Source organism: Phalaenopsis equestris, unplaced genomic scaffold (assembly GCF_001263595.1).
Source record: "Phalaenopsis equestris unplaced genomic scaffold, ASM126359v1 Scaffold232974, whole genome shotgun sequence".
Lineage (NCBI taxonomy): Eukaryota > Viridiplantae > Streptophyta > Magnoliopsida > Asparagales > Orchidaceae > Phalaenopsis > Phalaenopsis equestris.
Window position 1 is genome coordinate 140484 of NW_018250931.1, and position 24714 is coordinate 165197.

At 32.4% G+C, this 24714-nt stretch overlaps 1 protein-coding gene across 1 annotated transcript in view; it reads right to left on the reverse strand.

Annotated features, from left to right (window-relative positions):
• Window positions 1-12011: 12011 nt before the first annotated feature.
• LOC110038509 overlaps window positions 12012-24714 on the reverse strand; it is an 18463-nt gene continuing 5760 nt past the window's right edge. The window contains exons 3-5 of the mRNA XM_020743374.1: window positions 21849-22000; window positions 12565-12640; window positions 12012-12403 (exon numbers count right to left, since the gene is read on the reverse strand). Of these exons, the coding sequence (XP_020599033.1) occupies window positions 12207-12403; window positions 12565-12640; window positions 21849-22000 (425 nt within the window). The 3' untranslated portion in view covers window positions 12012-12206. The remainder of the gene's footprint in view (window positions 12404-12564; window positions 12641-21848; window positions 22001-24714) is intronic.

Genomic DNA, 24714 nt, shown 5'->3' on the forward strand with positions numbered 1-24714 from the left:
GACTTAAGGCCTTGTACCTTAACACCAAGATTCGGTCAAATCTTAAGCATAGGCTGCGAGATGCTAGGATGATAGGCTAGTTAGTTCTGACAGGGGAATCACAATGTTAAGGAATCAACTCTAAGTTAACAAATGTTCTTTATGCGCTCGAAAGAGGGTAAAGAAGAGATTTCTCCTTTTTTCATTTGCTATATTGAATTCTAAGTATCTCATTCCTACACATTATCTAATTCACTACACAAGAATAGTAGTTTTTACATCTCAAAATTCAACAAACCAATTCACCTAGATAGGGTTATCTTTAGATTTAATACTTTCATTTAGGAGTTATTGTTAGATCTTAGATTTAATATTTTCATTTAAGAGTAGTTGTTGGAAAACCCACTTAAATCGACCTTCTAAGCTAAGACCTAATAATAGTAGACTAGAACTTTAACTAGGGACCTCTTACCTCGCTTCCTTATGGTAACAATAAACAGGACTCCATTAGAATCATATATGCTACTAAGGACAAATAAAGTTAAGTTTTTAAAATGATTTTTTTCTTCTCCGCAACTTAACTTTTAACATGTATAGCATTAATTACAGAAAATATAAGCAGGAAAAAAAAATAGTTTAGAAATTATATCTACCACAAATGTTTATAAAAAAAACCTACAATTATTAATCGGGATAGAAAATATGTAGCAGAAAGTAAATTTAAACTAAAACATGATGAAATGAAATTAAACTTAAAGAAAAGTCAACTAGCACAACAGGTATTAGCATATGAATATAATAATTTTCTTCAAGTCCTACATAAAGTTATAACACAAAAACAAACATAAATACAAACACAAACATCAATCCATAAATGAGATCAATTTTTCCTCCATCTTATCACACCTAATTTTTAATCTCCAATGTCTAACGGAATCACTCCACTGATTACTTGGGTACATTTAAATGCTTTTATATAGGTTTAATCCTATGGACATGATTATCCTGATATATTAGCTAGCGGGAACCAACTTTAGGCATCACCTTCCCTTTAAGTATGCACCCCTAATAGTTATAAAGCATAGTGTAATATCATCCTCAGGTTAATCTTCAACTGGTTTATGGAACCAAGTTGAAGAAAATAATATCAGATAAAGGAAGTAACAAAATTTAGATGGACGTGTTCTATGTCCAAATTCATGATGGCCCTTGTTAATCCTCAAGTCTAGTTTAGATCATAGATATAATATACTTGTTAATCCACTATTACCAGAGAATAAACATAAGTCCAGTCACAACTAGAAGATTTGGAATCATCCCACGCATGACACAGAAGGATCAAATCAATCTACTAACAATCCAAACATCTACTAGCATAAATCAAATTGATCAATCCACACAAAAACAAACACAATACAACACAAACAATCACTACTCACAAACATACTAAATCAAACCACATTGATAACCATGGGTTACATCCCATGAAGCGCTTAGTTTAACGTCCCTAGCCCGACAAAATATTTCCTTCCAGAAAAAATTTCCATTTAATTAAACACAAATAAATAACCAAATCTTTTTCAGATCCTGGAATTCCTACTAAATCCTCAAATTTTAGTATTTTTTTTTCAACTTCTCAAATTGATTTCAATTATCATTCCTCGATTTTCTTTCTAGATCCAATATTCTTCTACTGGTATTCTCAAATTGCATATTAATATAATCCTTAAAATTTGTAAGACATGGATCTCTATATGATAATTCTAGGTCTCTTAAATTTTTATTTAGAATCTCCCTAGATGATTCAGATTCTAGATCAAATTCTAGTGTGATATTCTTCTGTCTCAAGTTATCTTCTAATTCTTTCCATTGGTATTGAGTAAATGGTGGAGGTGGTATTTCTATATTTATCTTGGGTGAGTTATCTTGGTTGAGCAAATAGGTTTTTCTAATTCCTAAGGAATTTTTTTCATTGGTCTTTCAATCTCCTTATCATCATTTCTCAACTCAAAGTTCTTTTAAAACATATCATCCAATTCTCTTCTAAGTCTTAGTATGATATCTTTATCTTGCTCATCATTTTCCTCCTTAGGGTTTATCTCAGAGTCACTAGGTAAAATATCTTGAGGATTAATATTAATTGAGTTAACAATCAGTTCTAGTTGGTTTTCTATATTCCTTATAGCAACCCCTTGAATTTTCAATAGATTTTCCATTTGATAAAAAACCTCTTTTATAGACATCTCCTTCTCCTCATATGGTGGGTTAGAGTTAAGTTCAAAAGAAAAGAAGGTCCAAAGTTATAGTTATTTTCATTATTTCAAGTAACTAAAGAATCATCTTGATTATAATCCCGTGATTGGTTTCCTCCTTCATAATTGTTATTTCAGTTAAAGTTGGAAGGATTCTCTCAGCCTTGGCTGTTGTAATTGAAATAAGGATTATTTGAGTGGTCGTCTATCTCATCGCTATTTTCAAAAGAGTTAGTGTCAACCATCTGTCCAAATGAATTTTCTTGATTGACTATGGGTTCATGAGGTTGACACATTGCAAGAATTTTCCTGAAACCTCTATAATCTGAGAAGTTAAAATATATAGTATATCATCTTCATAATAATTCATCATTTCTATAACAGATTTTGAAGATCTTCTCTGTTTCCTAATCTTCTTAAAAGTTCTCTCTATTTCTGAGTCATATAATTTAAGTTTTACAGTTCTTGAACTACGCATAGAAACCTAGAGACTTAACTAAAAGGATTGATATCAAATATGTTAAATAATAAAAAAATATTTTTGGTATTTTAAATTTTTTTTTATTATTTTTCTTCAAAATAAACACACAATAATTAAACACGCTACATAATAACGCTAAAATTTCCAAATCTAAGTCTTCTAAGTTCAATGAAAATTCTCCTAAAGTTCTCGCCGAAGCTTCCCAAGCAACGGTGCCAAAAATTTGATGTGCCCCTGGTGTGTGATGTTTTTTACGTGTTTTATGTCAATTTAAATTCTCGGCAACAGCATCAAAAACTTGATGTGTGTCGTATGTACTTATACGCACTAGAGGTTCTATGCAAGTATATGTATTGTTCAGGTAATACAGAGCTCTGGTGAAGTTTCATTTATCAATCCTACAGAGAAGCGTGGTAAGAGGTCCTTAATCAAAGTTCTAGTATACTATTATCAGGTCTTAGCTTGGAAGGTCGATCTAAGTGGTTTTTCTAACAACTACTTTTAAATGGAAATATTAAATCTAAGGTCTAACAATAACTCCTAAATGAAAGTATTAAATATAAGGATAGGTTTGGTGAATTTTGAGATGTAAAAACTACTATTCTTGTGTAGTAGTGAATTAGATAATGTGTAAATGTGTATGAATGAGATACATAGAATTTCATATAGCCAATGGAAATAGGAGCAAATCTATTCTTTACCTTCTTTCAAGTTCATGAAGAACATTGGTAAACTTAAATTTGATTCCTTAACATCTTGATTCCCTCGTCAGAACTAACTAACTTGTCACCCTAGCATCCCACAGCCTATGCCACAGATGTGACCAAATCTCAGTGTGAAGGTACGAAGCCTTAAGTCAAATTTATATAAATGTACCCTGTCACCTTAGAAACAACTAATTTACACCCATTAACAAATATTTCCCTAACATTGCATTCAATTACATTAAATATTGTAATGTGTCAAATAGGAGCATACATATTTTTTACGCTCGAAGATGGGCATAAAGAACATTAAATAATATAGAGTCGACTTTCTAAATCCTTGGTTAGGCTATGAAGATACTATCTCTCACTCTATAGTTCTCATTATCTCTCTACCTGGAAACTAACGTCTAGCTTTAGGTTCTAAACAACTGAATTAAATTAAAGGTTCTAATTTGTCACTTTATAATCACCAATTTACGTCCATCAAAACTTATTTCCCTATTTATTTGCACTCAATCCCATGGACTACATTCTCATCTATGAAATCAAATGTGGGGTTCCACTTTGTTGAGAATCTTTGTTGAGAATTACACCTCCCTCTCATATTTTAATTCAATTTAAATAAATTTTAACACTACAACAGGCCATTATTGTAATATAAATCAAGTTCAAGTAAAAACCATCACATTGATAATCAAAAATCTATTCTAAAATGCATCCCAAAATCCTAAACATGAATCCTACTCATTTAAAAAGAAAAGTAAAATGAAAACAATGGTATAACCTACTCATGCCATTATTTCCTAACAAGAAGAGAAGGTAAGAAAAATTACTCACAAAGCACGAAGAAAACATAACAAAAAACTTTATTACATCCAAAAAAATCCACTAGATAAGCATTTAGAAAATTCATAAGATAATGAAGAACACAATACTTAGTTTTTTTCCCCTTGAAAGAAAGATGAATGAAAGAAAGATGAAATTCCCCTTGAAAGAAAGATGAAAATCTCTCCAACAAAGTTTCTCGTTGATCCATGCAATGCTGGTATAATTTCTTACAGATTCTCTCAAAATCGCCTCTCCAATCTCTCCCAAAAAGGTATAAATCTACACTCCTACATCTACTCTAAGATCTCCAAGCATTCCTAAGGATTCTCGGACTTTCCAGGGCCAAAGGATGTGAAAAACTATGAAAAACTGCCAAGTGATGTGTCCTCAGGCGTCCAAAATCATCTTATAGCTCTTCGGAGTCGTCTGTAACCATCTGTAACTGTTTATGATGCCTAAGCACCTAAAACTAGAACCCTAGCTCTAGAATTGGCACCTAGGCAGCAGTTCAAAAAATATTCCTGCTTAAAATGGCTTCGTTTCGCTCCATTTTGACCCTGATTTGCTCCAAATTGCTCTAAGTGTCCTATTTGCTCCATTTTCGCCTCTTTTTGCTTCAATTTGCTCTAATTTTTTCCAAGTTTTCTATTTTTTGTATCCGTAAAAAAAACATGAAAATAGGTTTCCTTAAATTGCAATATCACCATGAATGAGTCTTAAAGGTATATGAAAAAATAGTCATTTTTTAGGCGTATTAAATACCTCTCAAGGGGTCCTGCTGTATTATTTGAAAAGTTCCCTAGCATCACTTTTAAAACCAAAGGTGTTAATTTCATTACTCGTATTTTCTTAATAAATGACTTTATTATATTTACTAATTGTTCACTTTTTATAATTCATTGAATTTTAAATTTTCTTTAAACATTGATTAATAAATAAATTTATCTTTTATCAAGTCAAAAAGTTATTTTATCCTTCCTAAAGCAGCCCCATCCTCTAGTGTTAATGTTATGATAAAGACTAGTTTTAAACATTAAACTCTTTCCTTCCAATATTTCAATAGAACATGAAACCTTTTTTTCGTGATATTTTTATGTCTATCAATCATAGCCTATTCACCTTTGAATTACATTTTATCTCAGCTAGGGAGGGGTTTACTTTAATTAATAGTGTCATGTGCTCCTCTCCAATTATCTTCTTCAAACCACTGAACCTACAAGTGATTTTTTTTTCTTCTTTTTCTTCAATATTTAGGAAGAAATTCAGTAGACTTCTTGGAAGGTTCTTTGTGATCCTCTATCTGAAGTTGTCTTGATTGTAACCATGTTTTTGATATAGCTCGTATATTCTCATTTAAATTATTGTGGACTTTTCTAGGCGGTATGAGTCTGAGGGCTACATTTATGAAAACTAGATAATATCAGAGCAAACTTCTTACTACATTTTTGTCTCTCTATACCTCTCCCTCAGGGATCCCAACGCTCCGATCCTTCAGCATGCCTCACATCCAAATTAGAAAATTTCAGTTTTAAAATTATTGTGTGATTATCATTGCAAAATCCCATAAATTCGTTGAACCCCCATGACTTACAAGAAAAATGTGTCAAAATATGATTTAAAATTACAATGATTTTATATGAGATAGAGATGTTTAGATATAATTGATAGATTGTATGCACTCAAGTTTGATTTATTCAAGAATTTAATAGAATTTAATGATTTTTTTTACTATTAAATTATTTATATATGGAGGCAAGCACAAGACGAGTTTAGGACTCGTCGTAAGGCTGCCCTCAACTCGGATGAAATATTCAATTATTAAATTAAGAAGAAGATTATATGAAAAGTTAATGTTTATTATTATTTACTAATATACATTATTTATCTAGAATTTACATTTTAAAAAAAATTCATATTGACCATAACAATCCTGACCAGCCTAGTTTGATGATACAAATAAACATCTGCTCAATTTTAATTTACATTATTTCATAAAATTATAATAATAAGTATAAATTATTAATTATTACATGCCATATTGTGTTTATCATGCATGTTAATAAAGTAATTGTTACAAGTACATTCAGATTAACAAATAAATGCATTTGAAAATAATTATAACACATAAATTTGATTTAAAAAAAAAACAAATATGTTGTGGTAAAGAAATAGATATATTAATGATCTGCACGAAAAAGATAAAAGTTTCGATAAGATGAGTCTTGATAAGAAAATGATTGAATTTTTCAATCTTAATATTAAAATTGAAAAAGATCCATTGGAGATAGTTCATAAAGCAAAATGTTAAGATGACTAACTTTCATCAACAATGATAATGGCCGACGAGCACGATGACAACACAGTAAAGTAAAATAAATCAAAATCAATAAAAAATATAATTCAATATTAAACTAAAAAAAAGTTTTAAAATAAAATTGAAGATAAAAGCAAAGTAAAAGAATATATGATAGTGAAAGTATGGTGAATAATAGAATTGTCAATAACAATTCTACTATTTTTTTCTCATATCTTATGGATGACTTTTAAATCATGTTTCTATGTGCCTTTAAGTATTCCAACATATTTAAGTATCACTGTTGTTGTTACTCATTTTAGCCACCGACCTGCATGCATGTTATTTTTTTTATTGTATAATGAATCTTATTTTAGCATTAATTATCTAATTGAGCATATTGCTTTCCAGATATCATAATATTGGTTTTCAAGAATTGGTAAGAAAGAGTTGAACCGCTAACCAGGTACGTGGTGTGTCATTTTATAGAGCCTTTGAATGTAAAAAGTTTGGTGATTTTAGAAAACTTATGGGGTACGTATGATTTTATATTTAAGTATTTTAAAAGCTCTATATTTTACTTAATGATTTGTTATGCATTCTTCTCTGTTTATATTTACTATCAATAAATATTTGATGAGTTGAAATGAAAAGGTTTGTTTAAGAATATTTAATAATATATATTATCCACTCATTTGGTACAGATGAGTGTCAGTAAAAATTAATTAGGACTAAGTCGTCCTTCCCTGGTGCAGTCATATTTGAGTATGTTTTTATATTGAAGAACATAAAGATAGTTTCTTTTTAATTTTAGTTGATAAAATCCATAATATTTACCTCCAAAATAACAAATAAGTATCAAGTTACATTATGTGAATATGCAAAGTTAAATTATTGAGTATTTTTTATGTAATGCACATACTTTGGACACATTGGCTAATTCTCTTAAAACCAACTGAGCAACTTTTGTCAATCTACGATTTAAATATTTCAATGTGATCAAGGTTATCATCGAGTCAGCAATATAAGAGGAGAATTTAATAAGTTAAGAGCATTAATCTTGAATGAAAGTAAATCTACTATGTATTTTCACTATTTTTCACAACAACTTCAATTAGTTTTAGTATTTGTTGCTAAAAAGTATCTTCAAATCATCATATTATTCAATATGATTTTAAATTTGATCAATTTTATTAGTGTCTCATGTAAACATCATGATCAACTCATAAAAAATAAATAAATAAAGAGTGAAGATCTTAAAAGCATTAGAAAATAAAAATATATATAAATTATAAGGTATGAAGAAAACCAAGAGATCTTGGAGTTGTAGATATAAAAAATTTACAACATTTTCTAATTGAAATATTTTAGAGTCATTAATTTGCAACTTCAAGAATCGAATAATCATTTTACAGAAGCAAATAAAAATTTATTTTTGTATATGACAAGTTTAAATCCAACATATTCATTCACTTCATTCGATAAAGATAAGCTAATCAAAATAATGCAATTTAATTCAATTGTATTTTTTTATAATCAAATAGAAATTTATATTATAAATATGTGATTTGATGTAAAATTTTCATATTTAAATACATTGAAACTCTAGCAGAATAAATAATTCAAACAAAGAAAATATCATATTATATCATTTTATTTTTAAGCTATTGAAGCTAACATTAATTTTATATATTCCTACAGCAACTGTTGAAAGGATTTTTTCTGCTATAAAAATTATAAAAAATTGACTACATAATATAATTAAAGATCAATGGATGAATGATATCTTGGTCACTTACATTGAGAATAATATTTAATGATATTGATAATAATGTAATCATTCGAGATTTTTAGATTATGAAGACAAGATGATACTTTTATGGTCGTAATTTTTTTTGTTGGAAAAGCATTCATAGCTACATACATATAGAGTGTTCATTATGGAAAAATGGATTATGTCTCTCTTTCAAATATCAATGGTGTGTTCATAGTAAGGATGTCAACCATGTTTTTGTTGATGGCCCTATTGCTTCAATACTTTCGAAATGGTTGGATAACATTTTCAAAGTATCCCTTCTTTACCCTAAACTTAATGGTTGTGATTTTTTATAAATGCATGTATTTCTCCCCATATGGACACCAACAAAGGCCATCTTAAAGCTAATATCCCACTTTCATATATTGGGTTATTTGTATGAAAAAAAATTATTTCAAGCATAAAGTAATTCGTATGAACTATTTGAGAATTATTAATTTTAGTAAACAAAGAAGTAAATTGATATTTAAATCAAAGTAAATTAAATATAAAGCTTGTAAGGCATGCAATTGGATGATGTAAAGTCGTGATATTAATCTGGTTAAGGATTATTGCCCTAAACTTATTGTGTTACTTTGATTAAGACTCCCCCTGATCTTATTATATTAAATATTGATTGGTTTGGGACTAATACAATCTTTGAATGTGAGATTGACTCTTAATGCAAATGGCCAACTTATAATTGGTTTTTGTTGGTCACTTGTCTCCATGTAATATTATATTTACAATATTTCTTGTCCTTAGTTTAAGTTTAAACCGTACTAAATCTCTTCATTTTAAGAAAAACTGGATTGGAGACATTGCAGTTATTATTAATCTAGTCTTAAAGCTTTTTGTTGATCTATCATCAACTTCTCAAGTTTTTTTTTCACTTAAAGATACTCATAATTTATTTTTGGAATTTGAATAACAAACATCTTATATACATCGTGAAGGAAATCATTGTGTTGATTAGTTTGCTAAACTTGGAGAAAATTTGAGCAACTTCACTAAATCTATATAAGATGGAACCAACATATCTTATAATTAAAAATTGAAGTTTCTCTTTTTTTTTTTTTTTTTTTCATCTCTTTGGGATTCTCCTTCTATATAATAGTTATACTTTAATTCCCATAACCTTATTTAACAAACTTCTTATGTGTTATTCAATATTTTTTACTGTTGTTGTGGCTTCACTTTTCATAAATAATTTTGTAAGATTTTAAAAACACCATAAATATGCTTTATGCCAAGCATTTAAGAGTATCGGTAACTTATTTCATGAATGTCATGAAAGAATATTTTCCAAATTTCATAAATTATTTTGATAATTTTATTTTTTTCGACTTGAAAGTTAAGAATTATTGTTCATGGACTATGATTACTACAGTGTATTATTATTTACTTTTGTATAAACTTCTTTGTTTCAATGAATGTTCTAGTGATGTCTTCTTATAGAGACTTCTTTAACTCATTTTTGCATTGGTAATCTTTTTTAAATTGATCAATATGAGCCGCCCCTCCTATTAGGCATTTCCATAAGAGACCTTGAGGATAAGATTAGTTAGGGTTTTACTTATTATTATGTGAAAGATTTTTGGGATCAAACTATTTCAAATCTTTTATTAGCAATAGTGATAAAAGTACAATTTTACTAAACTTCATGAGGTGGTCATTTTATTGTTGTGCTTTGTTGAATTTTACCTTAAATCATCTCCCTACTATTTGAGGTTCATGCTCCTTTTTGGAGTTCGTGTTGGGATGTCCCTTGTGGTATATGTACCTTAGCAACTTAGGAGGAAGGACTCACAAGATTTCATGTAATCATTTCTTATCTATTTCTTCTAATGAATTTTTAATTAATCTAGTGGATTTGAGCATTTTGATGGTTAATTTTCATTTTTTATAGGAAAGTTGATGATGATAACAATGATGATACCAAAAGTAATTTTTATTTTTCAAATACTTGTACAACTTCAATTTTATCTCAACTCAGGTTTTAAGTAGTTGCTTATATACCATAGTGATAGCTTTGTTGACTTCAGATGCAGTTGTATTTTTTTATTTTTGGAGTACTAAAGCTTATGGCAAGCCATCAAGGAGTTTAGGAGTGTCAAAGTTTACTTTGCCTTCATGGGAGATATATTTCGTCATCATATATTACAAGCTTAGGAGGAAGTACTCAAAATATTTCATGTAATCATATCCTATCTTTTTTCTACTAATAAATTTTCTATTAATCTAGTTAATTAGAGCATTTTGATGGTTAATTTTCATTTTTATAGGAAAGTTGATGATGATAACAATGATGATACCAAAAGTATTTTTAATTTTTCAACTACTTGTAAAACTTCAATTGTATCTCAACTCGGATGTCTATGTTTTAAGCAGTTGCTTATATACCATGATGATTGCTTTGTTGATTTCAGGTGCAGCTTTATTTTTTATTTTTTTTTTGGAGTACTAAGGCTTATGGCAGGCCATCAAGGACTTTAGTGGTGTCAAAGTTTACTTTGGCTGCAATGGGAGATACATTTCATCATCGTATATTACAGGCTTAGTTTAGAATTCAAATTCACGAAAATGATCAGGGGAAGCAACAACAGAGATGCTCGTTGGATTAGGATATCATCTATTGATAAACAGTAATGATGGTTTTAGTAGGGGTGTCAAATTAGGCTCACTACTTGGTTTTGGTCTGACCCAAAACCATTTAATCTGAACCTAACCTGAATATTAAATTGGTCATAAAGTCTAACCTAAACCCGACTAGCATTATCTTGAATGACCCAAACCTAACTCTCGTAAGTCATTAAATATATGTATAATAACTATTTGGGTCAAATTCAATCCAACTTTGTGTCAAATTGGAGCTAATTTCGAGTCGGTGGATTAAATTTGGATCAATTTCATGTTGCGAGTCAACCAAAATCTAACCTTAAAAATTAAAGATGTTCCAATTCTATATACGAGCCCAAACTTAAAAATTAATTAGGTCAACCCAAACCCCAATTTTTGAGTTGTGTTAGAGTCGAATTTGGCTTATCAGGTCAATATTTAACACCCTTAATTTTAAGAATGAAGGCATGCAAGATCACATGGATCTTTGCTAATGGATGCTCGAAGAATTCTTGTACCACCTTTTCTTAATCCCCCTTTTTTTTCCCACAAAATTAACCTAGTAGTATGAAAAGTTCAGATCCCGGAAGCTTCCTTGTTTTGAGCCTTGATTCATTATTTAGCTTTCAATTATAATATTCTCTAGGCTTCTTTTTGAAGTCATTCTGTTGTTGTGAGTTCTATTTCGGTGACACAGTTTAGTTGCACAGTGATGACATCATATATACATCTGTATGTGTGTGAGGATTCACGTACATACAACACAATTTTCATGTCTTTATGTATTTAACATTTGATTTTGGTATTAAATAATCTGTAGCCACATCATGCCATGCAGCCATAGTTTATATAGCATCCCATTATTGGATTATCATAGTAGTGAAGTCTTATTAAACAATTTATATTCTATCATTAATAGGAAGCGCTGCTTGCATGAGATACTCAGATCAAACAGTAAGCAAGCCAGCCGGGCATTGCTTCACATCCACAAAGCTGTCAAACATCAAGGTTGTGGAAGAGAACCGATGATTGAAACGGTTTATATTTACATATATAAACTAAAATAAGCAAGGTTCATATTTAGTGCTCATTGGTCCATTACAGGAGAATCAATCATGACTCGGAAGTAAATCATTCAGATTCAATGAAAAATATTTTATGATTAAAATTCATATCCCTGCAGAAAATAACAGAACAAAAACAATACATATATATGGTATTGATAGAAAAGTGAAAACTATATCTCTCTCTTTTATCTTCTGTTGTTATCCCTGTATGGTCCTTCATTTTCTTGGTCCTTCAAAAAGCCTAGAAATGCAAGCAGGCCAAAGAAGAAGAAACCACCAGACCAATTAGGTCCTCCGCCGCCTCCACCGCCGCCGCCGCCATCATCATCCCGCGGAGGGAAGCCGGTGCCACCATCATCAAGCTCTGGTGACTTCTCCTTATCTGAACAAAACAAGTGCTTTAATTGGTGACAAGCCTACCACAGACCACTTTAATGTAAATTGTAACATTAATTAGAAAAAAAAAAAAAAGGGATGTCATGTTTTAATGAAAGCAATCGGCCATGAAAATGTCTGCCATATAGAATGTGCGACGATGCTTACTTTGTAAGGGAGCATTAGTGATCGTGGTAGATTGACGTTGAACGGTCTGTGTTTGCTCTGCCGCACATTTCGCGTTCTGCGGTAAGAAGAATCAGTATTAGTCGCTACATTGCCCTTTGAAGCTACAAGGAAAAGCTGCAAGAGAAAAGAGCAAAGAAGACAATCTGGCTGCTTGAAATTAGGAGGCACGTGCTGAAAACGGAGAAATTTATTAAATCCATCATTTAGTTAAATGAAGTTAGAAACTATCATTAAGTAATTCATTTCATTTTCATACGCAAAGTCTTTGTTTGGATTGAGGGAAAGTTGAAGAACCGATTTAAAAAACTAAAAATTTATGGGTCGAGTATGACTGTAAACATTGAATGAAGTATTTCAGCCTATATTTTTCATTCATTGAAACAAAGCCAATTAATTAAATTAAAATCATTATTTTTAAAACAAGTTTTCTAAAAATGAAAAAAACAAATGAATCCGAGTTGTCATTATTGTTTAATTCTTATATAAAAAAAAGCTACACTCCCGGAAAAGTAAAAAAGCCAGCAATAGCAGCAGGAAACTTTGGGGCCATGGAAGAAACGAGAAGGTAGAGGCAAATTCCATGATATAATGTCTGATCGATAATCTAGTAAGTTCAATCCAACGTCAAGCCTGATCCAACCAGGTGAGATGCTTGTGGGAGCCCCGCCCAACAAATTAAAACCATCAACTAGATTAAAGTGTATAAGAAATCAAAAATGGTGTATAAAATTCAGTTATATACAAAATCCTACATTCTAATAAATCTATCAACACTCAAAATGATGTAAAACTATTTTAAATAAATGGCTTTATGTCTTAATAAATTGAATTTGGAGAGACAAAAAAAATTCTAAATAGTTCGACGAGTTCTATAAGAGCATACAGTTATTTTAAAATTAAGAAACAGATCCTCAAAGTTCTCATTTCTAATAAAATGCCTTGATTCATACATAATTAAGTTCCTAGTTATCAACTTTTTATTTGCATGGGAATTCCCTCAAAAGAAGTGTTGTCTCAATCACTAGATCTTCGAATTTGGTATTAATCTTCTCTCGGTAGCCAAGCACATGAACTTAACATACATAACGTACAGTAACCATTTTGCGGGTTGAAGTTCATACATAGACTAACCATTTTGCCACACGAACTAAAGGTAGATTTCAACAGTGGGCACCATTATTGAAAAGAAAAATGTAGCAATCATTTCAGAGTGGACATATTGTGAAATTCTACTCCAGCCACTAGCAACAACCAACAAATCCGTGTAGCCAGCCCATGCCAACGCCTGCTGCAACTTCTACACGCTCGAATACAATCCAGCTTACACCCCAACTAATTTCATCCTCCCATAATTGCCAATGGCGAATTGCACACCATTGCACAAGAGTCATAGTGCATGACACATTTTTTTTAAACATAGTATAATTGATTAAAAATACAAACAAAAAAATGTAGCACTTGCAGAATAAGTACATAAAAATTTTAGAAAACACTAGAACTCTAGCAAAATATATTAAAAATGATTCTGAACATGTAGAAGAATAAAAGCAACACCTATAATTTGTTAAGTCAAGCTTAAATCACAGCCAACTCAAGCTTAATTTGTTTGTAAGAAAACAGACTCAAACTAAAACTAAAATCAAACTCAAACATTGAGCGTGAAGTTAGCTAATCCCTATATTGCCAAGCTCCAGCTTGATTCAAGAGCTTGAGGTCATTGCAAAATCATGAGGAAGTCATGAAGGGAGCTTGGTGCAGAAGTTGCAAAAAGGCACATGAGCGAATGGGGTTTGAATAAGCAGTAGATGAAGTCACAATAAGAGCTCAGTAGAAATGGGATCTTGAAAGCAGCAATTGAAAGCATCATGATACGGTACGAAAGCTCATCCAAGAAGGAATCAATGGGGGCATGATCACAAGACCAACAGTGTAAAGAAGGGATTGTGATTCACAATCCAACGATGCAATTGAATATTTGGGATTTAATTGATAAAGGAGAAAGAGGATTTTGGATTGAATGGTTCAAATTTAATTGAGTCCAATAGAGCCCTTGCCTTCTTTAACATCAGTCAAAGACTTCTCAATTATTTTGCTGTAACGCACAATATACGTGGAAGCCAAAACATCAAGCATATCTCGAGTCAAAGCAATGTCTCAGAACTCGGAAGCTTGTGTCGAAGCTTAGAATGTCTCGCATGCAATAAAGCAATGACCATCTTGAATCGGTGGTCATACCTTGCTATCCTTAATTATTCATTATTATCTCTTTTCCATACTACTGTATCTTCCACACACTCATTGTACTACATGTCTTTTTAATCCTTCCTCTAAGGATTTTTTTCGTTGAATCAGGAGGGTGATTAAAAATAAAATAGCTTTGGAAGAAGATATTCCTTAGGTGCCAACTCCTGCTATGAATTAAGATCACATGACAAAACTAATCTCTAAGAAACTTTCTCCAAGCCATCACTTACCCATTCAAACTAATTGGCTTCAAATGCCTTCAATGTCCACAATCATAAATAGTGGACTCCAATGATAATATGATAATGGATATCTTATTATTTTAAACCATTCATCCATGTTTAAAAAATTATACCCTCAAAATTAGCAATGGGTCAACATCGCAATGACCTGCCATCAATATCTCTAGCTCTATAATTCTTAACTTAGTTCTCTTGGTTCTTTAGCATTCCAGTCATCTATAATCAATCTGCAACATTACCCCGAAAAAATAAATTGTAATATTAATTTTCTTTCTAATTAATGTGATTTCCAAGATAGGGACTCGTTAAATCAACCAGGCAAAAAAATTGTTTCTCTACCATCTATATTATGGACAGCCTGAAAGCCAAAAGAGAAAATTCTCGGTAGGTATCCTCCTTTGATGAAAGCACAATCATACTGTGGCATTCTTATGACTTGGTCATCCAAATTTCATATGCATAAAAAGTTCGTTCTTCTCTTTGTGTCAATAAAAATCCTAAGGTGTTTCATTTGCACTTACAAATCATATAAATACACTAATATATTATGCATGAGATGGTTTATATGTATTTTTTTATGACTGCAATAGATTCAGTTAGATCTTTCCCATGTAAAATAAGTCCGAAACCAATTTAGTTTGAAAAATATTCCACTCAATAAAGACTCAATTCCAACCCCAATTTTAAGTCCTCAGAGCTGACAATGGTAAGCTATACATTGTCTATTATGGAAGAGAATAATTGAACATAGGTTACGACGTGTTACAAAAATTCCTTAAAATCAATTTGGATTCATGTCAGGCCAATCTACTATGGAAGTTATACACTTATTGAGAGGTTTGATAGAGAAGTACTAAGAAAATAAAGAGGAACTACATATGATTTTTGTTTAAAAGTTTATGATAAAGTTCAAGCAGAAATACTTTGGAGAGTTCTAAACAAGAAATGTGTTGATATTGCTTATATTCAATTCATTAAAAATATATACACTAGAGTTATTATTTGTGTTCGAACACAAGGAAGCTTGACAAGTATTTTCTTATTTCGGTTGGATTACATCGGGGGTCGAATTTAAGCCCATATCTTTTTGTTTTAGTTATGAACGTTCTCATTGAACAATTACAGAAGGTACCATGGTGTATGTTTTTTGTTGATGATATACATCTTGCGGATAAGACTAGAGAGAGAGTTCAGAAAAAGCTATATCTATGGAGGTGACAACTTTAGAATCTAAAGGCTTACATTTGAATAAATCTCAAAGTGAATGCATAGAATGTAATTTTAGTAGTAGATCTGGTTGAAAGGATGTAACAATTGGTGATCAAGTCATTAAAAGGAGTGAATGTTTTAGATATATTGGGTTTATTGGGGTTTATTGTTCAAAGTGATGTGATGGTAAACTTGAACGGGATGTTATTAGTAGAATTCAAGTCGGATGGTTGAAGTAGAGAAATGCTTCAGAGCTATTGTACGATAGACAAAAAAATTTTATAAAATGGTGGTGAGGCCTGAATGCTTCATGGTGCAAAATGTTGGTTTGTAAAAGATAAGTATTAAATTAAGTGTTGCCGAAATGAGAAAGCTCAAGTGAATGAGTGATTTTACAATTAGAGACAAAATGCAAAACGAATATAACCTTGAAAGAGTTGGAGTAGCTTCAGCGACAGACAAGATTAGAGAGTCCACTTAGATGGTTTGGTCATGTTAAACATCGAAGATCTGACCTTATTAGGAGACTAGATGTTTTAAATTTCACTGAATGTTAAGAAAAGTAGAGATAAACCTAATAAGGCTTGGGCGTGTTGTATAAAAAACGATCTTAATTTATTAGAATGAAATAAAAAAATGACACTCAATAAGACAAAATGGAGAAAAAGGATTCATGTAGCCGACCCCACTTAGTTGGACAAAGGCTTGTTGTTGTTGTTATAGAGCTGGCAATGGGAAAAAAATATTTTCATTCCATTCTTGGAGAATATCTCCTCTAACGAGAAAATGTTCCCCAAATTTCTTGCATCTAAAACAAAATAAAATGGGATTGCATTAAAAAAACACATACATTGTTTGATCAATTATGATCACTAGCACTATCCCAAAAATTATTAGGCGTAGCTCAATAATCATTTATTATCAGAAATTCTAAAATTCTAAAATTCAAAACTCCTTATCAAACCCCCATCCATGCCTAATCTCACAAATAGACTTATCAGCATCATTCAACCAAAGTGTTTGGCTACTTTGGCTTTACGCATATTCCTCCTCATCAAAGAAGTAAACTAAATATATTTTTATCAGTTCCTCTTATCACCAAGAAAGTTATAAATAATATTCTCCCAATACTAAAATGATTACTATTATAGATGTAACATTGTTTGAAAATCAATCCTTCTTTCACAAACACCAATTCAAAGTGGGAACATGAACTCTCTTTATGAGTATAAGTTTTACAATAATACCAACCCTACCTTATTAATCACTCGACCTATACCGCTTACAAACCTGCTTGAATCTCAACCATTTGAATCCAAATTATTCAAAAATATGCACAATAAGAAAAGTATAAAGCAATTTATCTGTTCCAAGCATTAGGAAAATTTAACTGGCATATCAAAAAAAGCATTTTTCCTAACCCAATGCATGAACCAATTCCTAACATCAATTCGCAAGGGCAAGGTAAAATTGATAATGATGAAAATCTTAACATGGCCATTGTTATTCTTAGAAAAAATTCCAAACACCCAATCAGTTCTAATATCTCATATAATAAATTATCCCCTAACTTATATGCATATACTACAAATCTTACTAGCCTGAAAATGTCAAAAATTATTCAAGGTTCTTTAAAAGTTCAAGTTTAATAAGAAAATACAATTCATGAACAAATTAAGGCACTGGAAAGAAATGGTACTTGAAAGTATCAAATATTCTAAAAGAAAAAAAAATTGTTGCATGCAAATGAATCTTTAATATGAAATACAAAGCACACAAAAGAGTCGGCCAAAATATAGATGTGAGGCAAAAAATTTCAGACAAACCTATGGCATTGATTACATAGAGATTTTTGCCCCAATTGCTAAGATTAAGGCTCCATTTGACGCAGCGGTGCAGCACCGCACCGCTGCTTTGGTCGTTTGGGTAAACTGTATTTTGGCAGCTTTTTCAAAATGCTCCCGCTGAAACCAGCATTTTCCCACCGCTCATGGCTAGATGCGGTGGGAGTTTTCTAGCTGCAATCTGACCTTTTCACACCTCTATTACTTGATACTTATTTGAAAATTGGAGGTATGGTGACCGACCAAAAGGTGGAGATTTAGTGATATTTCACACCTCTATTACTTTAACGAGTGATATCATTTTATCACTATATTTTTATGTTTTGTTTTTTTAAATTTTTTTTCTTTATGTGAAATCTTTCCCAATCATCCCTTACATGTCCATATCATCTCCATAATATTTTTCTACCAAGACCCTAACCAAATCCCATCCTAATTTTTCTACCAAAGCTTACTTGTAACTTATTATTATTTAATTTAATTGATGTAAACTAGTTGGATATTAATTCAAATTTTATTCAATTGCTTAATAATTTTAATTTGTAAAATCATTTGTTAATAAATTTATAAAAATCCAAGTACTTATTAAAATGTTAGCTTGTTTATTCACTTGTTGGAATACTCATTCAATTAATATAAACAAATCAATTACAAGCCAAGGGCAATTTTTAAAAGTTTTAATCAAGCCAAGTATGAACATGTAATTGAAAGCTCATCTTAAGCTCCAGTCAAAATTAAACAACCTATAATATAGCCAAGCCATATCTACTCCAGGAAATACTTGGCTCAATTACAGCCCTGTATATGACTTCAAAATTTGAGGAGGAACTTGCAAAAGTTGGTGAAAGCAAAAGAAACTTTATTTCCAAAAATAGGAAAGCACAAAACAAAACTGATGCAGCATCATCAAATAAATCTTTAGATTATCTTTGGAAATAGTTTTATTTTTCTTTAATCTGCTTTCTGTTGTGAGAAAAGAAAAGACAAACATAAAAAATATGTTCATCTCATGCTGTTTTCAGATGTAAAAAAATTAATGATAATTAGCTAGTTTCTAGGAGTTCATGAAATACCCGCCAAGTGTTTTCACTTGCTTCTAAAACACCACTTTAGTAAATCTGCTCTATATTATCATTAAGTGATAACTACTTACTATTATAAACATTAATTATAAGAAAGATTTCATTAAACCTCATAAAAATTTTATTTAAATCATAACATCATATTAAGAATACTAATTTTTCTGATTATGAATACAGAGAATACTTTTAAACGTAAGATATGATAATTTAATATAACTACTAAATAATAAATATAGTTTATACACAATAATAACTTATCTATAATAATTGCTTGACGCTACTTTATTTGTACATAATTAAATTTACATGCTATGATATTTTAAAGTAATTTAATCAAAAATGCGTCAAATTTATTTTTTGAATCCCTTAACATAATTATGATTATTCCATATATGCTAAATCTAATAAAAGAAATGTTATGCTAAATAATAACCCTTATCCTTTGCTAATAGTAAATTCAACAAAATTCATAATTTAATATTATAAAGTTCAATTATATTTAATATACATTAATTATTATCACTTCAAATTATTTCTAAGTTAACTGTGATCACATTAAATAATGCAAAATTATGCATAACTTATTCAAAGTGCTTATTAAATAAAACATACGCCTCATTACTCTGTAGCCACATGAAAGGAATATGTTGCTTTTACCTGATGATCAAACATTTTGCCATCCTTGAATAGACAAAACAAAACAAAACCCAAAAAATAAAGGACAGGTAATAACTTTCAAGGCGGAAGGGGAATGATGATAGACCGAAGCAGACAGTAAAAAATGAGGGACAGAGGGTACTAGAGGTGGGGAAGGTGGAGGGAAATAACCCATCCGAAACAATATAGCAGATTCATATTAATGGAAACTTGCATCAAAATATCAATGTAAACAACAAAAATAAACAATTTACAAAAAACATAACACTATTACAGTTGCACTCATTTTGGTGAACATAAATGTTTTGTGGAAAGATTTGTTATTTTTTAGAGTAATTCCACTCTAGTGTAGCTTTCAGTGAAGCAAAGTTAGAGTACTACAATGTAAGTGAATAAATTAAATCACAACTTCACGGGTCATTCGTGATCGGTTCAACACTATTACAGTCACACACACACACACACACACACACACACACACACAACCTTCCAGTGGTTAAAAATTTTTGAAACAATAACTAGTTAATTTCTTAAAAAATTTGGGTAAAAAAACGCTGTTCTAGGGTGAATGGAGCAATTAAAGATTTGGACAGTGGAAAAAAAATATAGGTATTGATGGGGCTTGAGAGGGGCACAGAAGTCCCCACCCGCCTTCCAGCGCGGAGAGTCGATTGACTCCTCCTCTTAGGTTTGGCACCTCCTTTAAATAGTAGGCCCAATCCTAATTATCCAGGGCATATATTTCCTTCCAATGTTTTAGGTTTTCTGTTTTGGTTGAGTTTTCTATCAGGATAGCCGTCAACGTCTCCAGGTTTTCTTTTCTACGGTTGAATCCAAGGTAGAGTGATGATTGGCTTGTATCTTGTTCTGAGATGGTGATTATCCAAGACTTTCCCATTCCTCAGCAACCTTCCCTCTACTGCCGCTATCGCCATAACTGCTGCAGCTGCCCCAAGGGCAGCATCTTTGCAGTTTCCTTCAGCCCCATGCCTCCCGCCACCCATCCCAGCCACCAGCCAGTCTCCAAACAGCCACATGTTTTTGTTACAAGAATTTATTATAACCTTCCAGCGGTTAAAAAATTTCGAAACTATAACTAGTTAATTTCTTAAAAAAATTGGGTAAGAAAAAAACACTGTTCTAGGGTGAACGGAGCAATTAAAGCTTTGGAAAGTGGAAAAAGGATATAGGTATTGATGGGGAGAGGGGCGCAGAAGTCCCCACCCGCGTTCTAGCGCGGAGAGTTGATTGGCTCTTCCTCTTAGGTTTGGCACCTCCTTTAAATGGTAGGCCCAATCCTAATTATCCAGGGCATATATTTCCTTCCTATGTTTTAGGTTTTTTGTTTTGGTTGAGTTTTCTATCAAGATAGCCGTCAACATCTCCAGGTTTTCCCTTCTACGGTTGCATCCAAGGGAGAGTGGTGCTTGGCTTGTATCTTGTTCTGAGGTGGTGATTATCCAAGACTTTCCCATTCCTCCGCAACCTTCCCTCCGCTGCCGCTCTCACCATAACTGCTGCAGCTGCCCCAAGGACAGCATCTTCCCCTCACCTGCTGCTCCACTGTCATCTTCCACTACAACCAACCTCCATCCATCTAACCCACCAAACCTGCCACCACCCCTTGGGATGCAGCTTTAGTTGTGTTTGTCTATGTCTATTGTTGTTATTTCCCTTTCCGTGTGTCAGTTGTAATCACCTATAAGCTCTTCAGTAATAATATTTGATTCCTAGTATTGTTTGGGTTAATTCCGGTATAAGCTATATTAAATCTCACGTGATCAGAGAGGCTACAAATTTTTAAAGTAGAACAAGTTGTATCTGTGTGAAATCTTGAACACGCAAAGTATGAATATACATGTACCAACATGAACATATGGAAACAACAATATGCTTGAACTTTTATGAATGAAAAAAGTTCTAACAGCCACAACAAAGAAACACGTATATGCTTCAACTCTTTTTAAGGATAAAGGGGCACATACCAAAGCAGAAGCACAAATCAGTGTACCAAGTCGAAGCCGTCTAGCATAAGAAAGGCTTTGTTTGTGGTAAAAACATTGAGACTCGACACAGGGCACTGCTATCCTAGACCTTGTAAACTTTAGCCTCTGATTATAGCAAATTTCTGATTTCCCTGTAATAAATTATAAAAATATATACAATGGGAGCAGTAGATAAGACCTTGATTATACAAAGCAATGAAATAATTGAGTAAGAATACCCACTATAGCAGCGAGAGGCAATACAAAAGAAGAAAAACATAATAGCAAATTATGATTAAAAAACAATCATTCAGCTTTATTTGGAAATCAGGACAATTATTATAATTTAGTGATTTCATTTTTACCTTCTTCAAAATCATAGCAAGAGATAATAGATTTATCTATTGATAAAGGAATTTCCATCCAGAAAATCATTGCATTAAGTTGATTACAGCAATGGGTGAAATTTTCATGCTTATATATCGTAAATCTCAAAAGTTCCATCAATTTCTCATGAACTAATCAATTTAATAGATATCTAACCAGAATCTATATGAAATTTAGAAAAATGGATAGATCATTTTAATTTTGCATTAAAAATTTTAGATTGACAAAAACTATCAGCAGAGTAAATAACTAATAAACACTGATAATGAAATGTGCACTTGCAGTGGCACAATACAGAGTAAAAATCCCCCCCCCCCCCCCCCCCCCCCCCTCTTACGCGATCCAATGCAAGCGTCATTTTTATGCCTCAACCAAATCAGTCCCCAGGTTTTGTCGCAGTCAGTTTACCAGTCCACTTAGGCCATTCCTTGTTATCCCGTTAGTATATTTGTTTTATCGATGTTTTAGGAATAGCTTTTTTTTTGTGTTTTGTATTGAGACAACCACCGGCGTCTATTCTTCCTTTTAAGGGTTATATCCTAGGATTTCAAATAGTGCTTCAATTGTATATTGGTTTTCAAGTGGTGATTATCTTCCTTACCCTTTCCCGCATCCCTATCGCTTCGCTAGCATGCCTTCCTCCTCATTGCAGTCGCCCTGACAGCAGTCCTGTTGATGTCTTCCTGTAGTTTCTCGTCGTCCAGCCATCCTTCTCATTGTCACAACCCCTGGATAGTCCTCCTTTGACGATCCCACAGTCTCGTTCCTTCACAGTCGTTGTCATTGCCATTCTTGCTAGCTGTCACCGCCCGGAAACCGAAAACAACCGTCTGGTTTGTTTTCTATAGTTCAAGCCACCGGACCAGGTCTTTCCCTCATTCCAGCTTGTTGTCATTGTCGCAACGCCTCCCCTTGTTGTTTTCCTGCTGTCTAGCCGCACCAAACAGCCAACTACTGTTGTTTGGGTTGCCACCCCTTGTTGTCTTGTTGTTCCAGCCACCCATAATCGCGGACACTCCTCATCCACAGCTCGGAAAGCCCTTCCTTATCTTGTCATTATCTCACCAAGCCCTATAACTGTCACCACCATCACGAGAGCCCCACCCTAACGTAATTTTATGTGTAGTGTGTTGTATTTTCTCTCTCAAGTGTGTTTGATTGTAACTGTCTAATTGCTTCCAGTAATAATATTTATTTTTTCTATTATTGTTTGGGTTAACTCCGATGTTATTTGTTATCATAGCTAGTCTAATCCTACTCCTATCATAAGGCTTCTAGCACCTATCATACCCAAACATATCTTCATCTAATTTTTTTCTTTCTTTCTCACCCTATATCGCCCTTACACATCTCCCACACCCAAAACTTATTCATGTCGCCAAGGAGATAATCGTCGGAAGGCTGATTGAGAGGAAAGGGCACAATACCGTTAATGAGAAATTCACAAAAAGGTGTCCAATAAATTTTTAGAAGGAGATGCAATGGAAAACCCGCAAACTACAACTGAGGCTTACCAACTTCGAGAGGAGGCAATCTGGATGGTTCATTCGTAGCTATAATGGTGACTTGCTACATCAAATGAAAGGAGTAAATCTCTTCCACCATGCGAATTCCAGGGATGAAGGATCCCTATATCGAAGATATGACCTAAAATACCTGAAAAGCCAAAATTTTGAAATACAAGTGGATTTGTCATATTTCGATGATCACATGGATCAGGACAAACTCATTAAGTGACTATGAACCTTGAAATATGTCTTTGAGTGACCGAATGTCCCACAAGACGGAGTGGTGAAGCTAGTCACCGCAAGTTGAAGAAGAGTGGATTATTTGCTGTCAAAATCTGAAGTACCTATGTCAACGTGAGGGAAAAAAACAAAATTATTATATGGTCCAAGAGGAAATAAGAGATGCAACATCAATTACTAACACCTCACTACAGACTGAATGTTTAGACCCTAGCTTCAAAAGTGGCGAAACCACGTTGTCAAGCGACCACCACATCTTACAGGTAGGGTTCAACCCAAGGATCATACAGCTAAAGTACACCTAGGGAACATCCAAGATGACCCTTCTTGAGAAGACGTTAGTTTAAAGGGGAGAAAAAAGGGCACTAATCTGTATTCTCAAATCCATCTCGGTCAGGAAGTATTGCAACTGAAACAGATTTGGGCATATTGCATCAGATTGCACAACCAGGGGAACAATTTTTTTCATAGATCAGGGGGCAGTTAAAGAAATGAACAATGACACAGTAGACATGAAAGAGAGTGAGGACACAAAAGAGGAGTATCAGCTGCTAGCCAGCAAGGAAGAGACGCCATCTATTGGAGTTGAACCTAGGAGATAGATTATACCTCAGTTGACAGTAGCTGTTCTAGAAGGTTATGAATCAGAGGAAATGGTTGTCCATGCAAAGTGTGAGGTAATAGTTCCTCGAACAACATTTTTATAGGCATTCGGATGAGCATCAGCAGGA